Source organism: Populus euphratica, unplaced genomic scaffold, assembly GCF_000495115.2.
Source record: "Populus euphratica unplaced genomic scaffold, PopEup_1.0 scaffold268.1, whole genome shotgun sequence".
Taxonomy (NCBI): Eukaryota; Viridiplantae; Streptophyta; class Magnoliopsida; order Malpighiales; family Salicaceae; genus Populus; species Populus euphratica.
Window position 1 is genome coordinate 396,267 of NW_011500025.1, and position 6,743 is coordinate 403,009.

General features: G+C 34.6%; 2 protein-coding genes across 3 annotated transcripts; both read left to right on the forward strand.

The window, feature by feature from the left end:
• Positions 1-286: 286 nt before the first annotated feature.
• Positions 287-3,978, forward strand: LOC105142130 (Pseudouridine synthase family protein). 2 transcript variants are annotated; one of them, XM_011049628.1, is made up of 10 exons: positions 287-669; positions 760-816; positions 914-991; positions 1,459-1,512; positions 1,853-1,929; positions 2,242-2,341; positions 2,419-2,481; positions 2,822-3,100; positions 3,377-3,437; positions 3,547-3,978. In XM_011049628.1, the coding sequence occupies exons 1-10, from the start codon at positions 430-432 to the stop codon at positions 3,642-3,644; spliced, it is 1,107 nt and encodes a 368-aa protein (XP_011047930.1). In that variant the 5' UTR covers positions 287-429; the 3' UTR covers positions 3,645-3,978. The 2 variants fall into 2 exon arrangements, with proteins under 2 accessions (XP_011047930.1, XP_011047929.1); XM_011049627.1 differs by having other exon boundaries at positions 291-669; positions 1,850-1,929.
• Positions 3,979-4,219: 241 nt separating this feature from the next.
• On the forward strand, positions 4,220-5,602 carry LOC105142131 (uncharacterized). The gene has a single exon (XM_011049629.1). It carries the CDS (start codon positions 4,811-4,813, stop codon positions 5,507-5,509), a length of 699 nt encoding a protein of 232 aa, XP_011047931.1. The 5' UTR covers positions 4,220-4,810; the 3' UTR covers positions 5,510-5,602.
• Positions 5,603-6,743: the final 1,141 nt, after the last annotated feature.

Below are 6,743 nucleotides of genomic sequence, written 5' to 3' on the forward strand. Positions count from 1 at the left end.
TCAATTCATGATAATATTCATAAAAGATTTTAAAATCTTTTAGCTCAAATTACTCAGGACAGAAAAAAATCTAAATGAATCAAATTTAAATTTTATAAAATGTCAAAATTAAATTCAATATAATTACAAATTAAATTTGACCTAATTATATCCATGAATAAAAATAATATTGTTGTTGTGGTGTTGTTGTGTCTTGGGCGCTTCCATGAATAAAAATAATATTGTTGTTGTGTCTTGGGTACAGGCTTTAAGCTTGGATCATGGGTTATGCCTTTGAGCCTCCTTTATTATCCGTTCAAGAAAATCAGAAATAAACCCTTAAACCCTAACGCATAATTCTATCTTAAAAATTCTTCTTCTTCTATTTTTTGGTGCCGTTTGGACTCCGAGAAAAGAAACTGATTCATCCCGGAAAAAGAAAAATAACAGATGACTGAAGTAAACCCAAAAGCCTCACCTGAAGAATCTCCGAACGAAAGACCTTCAAAGATCTCTAAAACCCTTCAAGAAGAAGGAGACTCGAGCGAGGAAGAAGAAGAAAAAGAAGCTGTAGATAAATCAATGAAGCCAGGACTTCAACGTTACTTGGTAGCTGTTGAGTACATAGGCACTCGATTCTGTGGCTCCCAGCAACAGCTTAATCAGAGAACTGTTGTTGGTGTCCTTCAGGTTCTTTTCTTTCTTCTTCAAATCATCACTCAACTTGTTTTTTTGTGTAATACCTCGAAATTATAACAATAATTGTGTTGAATAATGCAGGAGGCATTTCATAAATTCATTGGGCAGCCTGTAACAATCTGTCTATCCAGTAGGACTGTGAGTTTTTATTTCTAGCTGGCCTGAATTCTTTTTATGGTTTAATTGATGGATGGCAGCATAGATGCTGAGTTTCTGTTAAAAATATAAAATTTAGGATGCAGGAGTACATGCATTGTCTAATGTTTGCCATGTTGATGTGGAACGCATAAGCAAAAGGAAGCCAGGTGAAGTGGTATGTATCTAATCTGCAGTTTATGTCGCAGTCGATTTCTGGGTAATTTTGTTTCGCATTTGATGCTGCTAATGTTATCGATTGATGGGAATTCCCGTTTCGTGCTCCTTTTTCCTTTTTAACTTCATGGAACATTTTGGGTTTGTAAATCTATGAAGAGTAGGACATTGTTAGGATTTTTATTTGCCATACCTAAGAACTTGATCTTCATATAGAGGTTATTTGAAATCTGTTTGTTGGTATGATGAGTTCTCGTTTCACCTTGAGAGATGCAAATAATGGACAAAATTCATCATCTTGTTCAACAATGCTACCAAGCTTTTTTTCTCGATGGGCTCAGTGATCCTACATCACTTGTCATTCATTTATTCTGGTGTATAGTTCACTCTTATACAGCTGCCTTTAAAATTTACCTGAGATTCTGTTACGACTGCACAGTTGTTGTTTCTGTTTTTATCAATTTGCAGTTACCGCCTCACGAACCAGCAGTAGTCAGAAAAGCCGTGAACCATTTCCTGCAGGTATGTTTGTTAACCATTTAAGTCGTGAACCTCTGCATCATCTTTTCCTTTCACCAATTCTTTAACACTTAATTATACTTGCATTTATTTACTTTTGTACATGCTACTTTGCTACTTGCATAGTGCGACAAACAGAAGAAAAGATCTGATTGTATTATGTGCATCACCTTCTATGTGGACATTTTTGGATTGCTCTAGTAGTGATTTATATGTTGGTATTTTCTTTTATACAAATTGCATAAAACGTTCATCTTTTATTCATATTGGATCACATCCTCATGTACTAGAAACTAGATAGCCATCAATGACACTTTTTTCATGTGGTTTATGTGAGAAGAAGGAAGGTGATATTATGGTGACTGATGTTCGAAGTGTTCCAGCTCATTTCCATGCAAGATTCAAAGCTCAAGAGCGCACGTAGGTATTGATTAACTTTAGTTCTTTTTGTAAAAATTGCATTGAAGCATGTGTATATTAGCTTGATTGCAATGATGGTGTGTTGAATTTAAGGACTTTTTGCATGGAAGACCATCCGCCATAGATTATATGCTTGTGTGTCAGATGACTTTGGCTATAGTTAAATAGTTTTGAGGTGATGAAATGAATTTCAAAATAGATGTAGGATATATGCTGTCATAACACACCACCTTATGGTCTGCTGTGCTAGACATACTTAACAGCTTGTACTGCGGAGGATAATGTTCAAAATATGCCATTTATGTTTTTTAGGTACTTCTACCGCTTGCTGATTGGACCAGAGCTTTTGTCCACCTTTGAAAAAGACCGGGCATGGCATGTATCAGAGGAGTTAGATCTTGTTTCCATGCAGGTTAGAAACCATTCCCAAACGAATCTGTTACCTTGTTTAGTCAATTGAAATGGCATTAATAATTGATAACAATGCAGGAAGCTTGCAAAGTTCTTGTTGGACATCATGATTTTAGTTCCTTCCGGGCATCTGGTTGTCAGGTTGCTCCCTATCTTCTAGATGCATTGCTTCTGGCTGCTTTGTCCATTTGTTGCCTATTTAGATTTAATTTGTAAAGGCAAGCTGTTCTATTTTGCAAGGACTCCTAAGAGTAGCTTTGAGAGCTTTATGATTATGAGCTATCCAGAGCTTAAGTACTTTTCAACATTTTTATTTCTGTATAATAAACTTTCAAACCCAATCACCCGAGCATTGAAAGTGCTGTATCTTTCTGTGCATTGTTTGAGAGAAAAAATTCTAACACAATATCTAGCTAATATGTTCACATGCTAAAATTTATTGAACTGTTTATGATCTTATACAGTTGCTTATTTTTTTCAGGCAAAATCACCATTCAGAACCTTAGAAGAACTTTCTGTTTTGGAGGTGTTTTCAACTCCACATTTTCCATCGATCACAGAAAGAGAACAGAACAGTTCAAATGGGGAAGGTCCTCATTCATTCCATAACAAGTGTAAGACTGGCTTGCCAACTGTATCTATTTCCAATGGTATTATGGCAGGGGGCTCCAATAGTGGAACTGATTTAGGTTTTGGGATAAGGAGAAGACATCGCTGCTATGTCATAACAGCTCGTTCTCGCTCTTTTCTCTACCACCAGGTTGGCACTGTCTGTGTCCTGTGTTCTTTGGTTTGATTCTTTCGTTTCTGTTCCTGAAGTGAATACTGTATTTTGGAGCCGGTAGCCACTTGACACTGTTAAATTTATGATATGCACTAGAAATGAGAATCCATTGTGATTGACCTGGGGTAGCAACAAAATTTGATGGCATCATGTGTTCATGTTGTATCCATGTTTCAAACAGCATCACCAACTTTTCTTGCTGTTTAAGCCTTTGTGATTGGCGAACTTAAAACTTCAGTTGGATATTTTCAGGTTAGACTGCTTGTTGGTGTTCTTAAATCTGTCGGCACTGGAGATCTAACAGTTTCAGATGGTCTGTTCTGTGTTTACATATCCCACAGTTGTACATGCACACACATGATTGTGAGTTTAATAATTTCTTAATTCACCTTTGGCCTGTGCAATTGTTTTTTCTTTTCCAGTTGAAAGAATACTGAATGCCAGGTCTATTACTGCTGCAAGTCCTATGGCTCCTGCATGTGGTCTCTACCTTGGACATGTTAAGTATGAGCTGCTATGAATCCATGATTACCGAGAAATTTCTCCTTATTTGGAAACATGGTACCATCTCTTATGGAATGCTCCGATTCACGAACTTGGAATTGTGAGGACCATCATCTACGGGATCAGTTGGATCGTGCAGAGAGATGCTGGAACCTCGTGCAAGCTCAACCAACCTGTCAGGGCAGCTTATTTTTCTTGAAAGCAAATTATGGGGTAATATTTTTCAATTTTTAAACATTGCATGCACATTATGTTCCTCATCTATGGTGCATGAACCATGAAAAATAATGGCATTATCCCGTTTCAGAAACTTGCTTTTCAGCTTAATGTCATTGTGTTTAATTGTGCTACACATAAATTACCTGGGCATTGTGTTTAATTGTGCTACACATAAATTGTACCTGCGGTGACGGCGAATGTTTTTTGCTTGAAAATATATTAAAATAATATATATTTTTTTATTTTTTAAAATTTATTTTTAATATTATATATTAAAACCATCTAAAAACACTTAAAAAAAATTATTTTTTTTCAATCATTAACTAAACAAGAAAAATAGGCTTAGTCAATGGGAAAAATTTGGAAGAACAAGAATTTCTTCCATTGCAATCCTTCTGTTTTCTCATGGGAGTTAAAACTCAAGGATCTGGTCATTTTCTTCTCCAGAAAAAAAATAAAATAAAATTCTGGAAGGCATAATGATTTTCCTTCTGGGAAATACTCTTAAAAACTTGGAAAGGCATAAGAATAGCTAAGGGCATAAATAAAGAAAGATTTGAAATCACTCCACAATAATTAAAATTTGGACGAAGGGACGATCGTGCAGAAAGATGTTGAACAATGGTGAGTGATAAATAGTGGAATTATTGTTCCGGTATAATAATAATTCAACAGCTGCCTAAAAGCAATGATGTCAGATGGGCTGGCTGGGCATTGACTCCATAGCTAGCTAGCTTCACGCATACAATTTGAGACTAAAAGATGCCTGTTCAAGTTAGGATGCAGTCGTCTAGAAACTCCATGATGAAAGCTTAAAACCTTTGACGACAAGTAATTGATTTATTAAAAATACCTAATCCACATTTTAATACACGCATAATTGACTTCAACCTCCTTCAAATCAGCTTCTTGATCATAAAGCTTGAGAACCCTAAATTTTCCCACACCCAAAAACCCAACAGTATGTCTCTCAGACTAAGAACAACACCTTCCTCCAAGAAATCATCCATACCTGCTGAAATATCCACAGGAAGTTCAAGCTCGACTCCTAGCAACGATAACATCAATAAGAATGAGCCTGAGACTCCAAAATCCCCATCAAGACCACCCACTTTCTCTCAAAGGGCAATCTCGCAAACCCTAACAAGTACAGCAAACCTAGCCAACCTCCTTCCCACAGGCACCCTCCTAGCATTCCAGATCCTCACCCCTATATTTACCAACAATGGTGCCTGTGATTCTGCCACAGCCCCCATGACTTCTGTCCTCCTTGCTCTCCTCGCTGTTTCTTGTTTTCTTGGCTCCTTCACGGACAGTGTCAAGTCACCAACAGATGGACAAGTCTACTATGGTTTCGCAACCATTAAAGGGATGTTTCTATTTGACTGCCCGGATCCTGTTGGTTCAGGCTTGTCTGATCTGAGCAAGCTCAAGCTAAGGTTCATTGATGTGGTTCATGCAGTTTTATCAGTGCTCGTGTTTGTTGCTGTGGCTTTGAGGGATAAGAATGTTTTGAGTTGCTTTTATCCTATGCCTAAACATGAGACTCAGGAGGTTTTGGATGTCATCCCTGTTGGGATTGGTCTCATCTGCAGCTTGTTGTTTCTGGCTTTTCCTACCAGAAGGCATGGGATCGGCTACCCCGTTACACCAGGCAAATAATTGCAATACCTTGTGTCATGTGATCTCTTTGACTTGTAAGGTTTCTTTTTTGTTTTTTTTTTAATTATCAGTATTATTTTCTTTCTCTATGAATTAAAAAACAGGGTGCTGAACATTCATTTTCCCTTGATGTACCATGTCTAGTATTATTTTCTTTCTCTATGAATTAAAAAACAGGGTGCTGAACATTCATTTTCCCTTGATGTACCATGTCTTTACTTGATTAGAGAAGGGAGGAATTCTAAGAAAAATCATCTATATATACTTGGTTCATTATAAAATTTTTAAAATATAAAAATATATTAAAAGAGTGAGAAGTTCTTTAATTGTGTTATTCAATCTAAATTTAATGAGTCAATTTTAAAATCTCACAACCTAACTATTTTTCTAACTCGAGTTTCAAACTAAATATTACAGGAGTTAACTCAAATTAAATTGATTATTTCATAAATCCAAATACAATCTTAATAATTAATACTAAAAACATGGCTTAATTTTTAAGAAAATTTCAAGATAACTTTTTCAATAGAAACTATTAAGATAATGACATACTGGATTGATCTTAGTCTTTCAGCAAACTGTTTCATGGATTTTATTGAGTTTATTAAAAAAAATTATAATTTTTTAATTATATAATAAAAATATGTGGTAACAAAATTGAGTACCAACCTAAAAAATAAAAACTTATTTGAGACAGTGATAACTCTATAAAAAAGCAAATAGATAAATCATTCAATTTATTCTCCAACCAATCCAATATTAAAGAATAAAATTGATAAAAAAAACTATTAAAAATAAGTAACAAATAAAATATCAACCTAACACCATAGTTATCAGATCTGACCTGTTAATTTAATGAACTTGAGAAAATTTTTAAAAAATAAGGTTTTAATTTTTCACATTAAAAATTTAAGAAATATTGCATGTAGATATAGGTTATACATATTGTAAATAATAAATTTTAAAAGATTACTTTAAAAGATTTTTTTATCCTACATTTAAAATATATTATCTCTTCTTTTAAGTTGAAGTATTTAAAATAAAAGTTTTTTTTATCTCATATTAAAAAAACACAACTTTTTTCTTGTAAATATAGAGTATATACTAACGGGCTTCCAATCTCATGTTGAGAAATGAAAAGCTTCTTCTAATATTTATATAGTGAAACTTTAATAAGGATTGATAACTAATAAAGAAAAGATGACAAGCTCGTGCGCAAAAGGATCAATGGTGA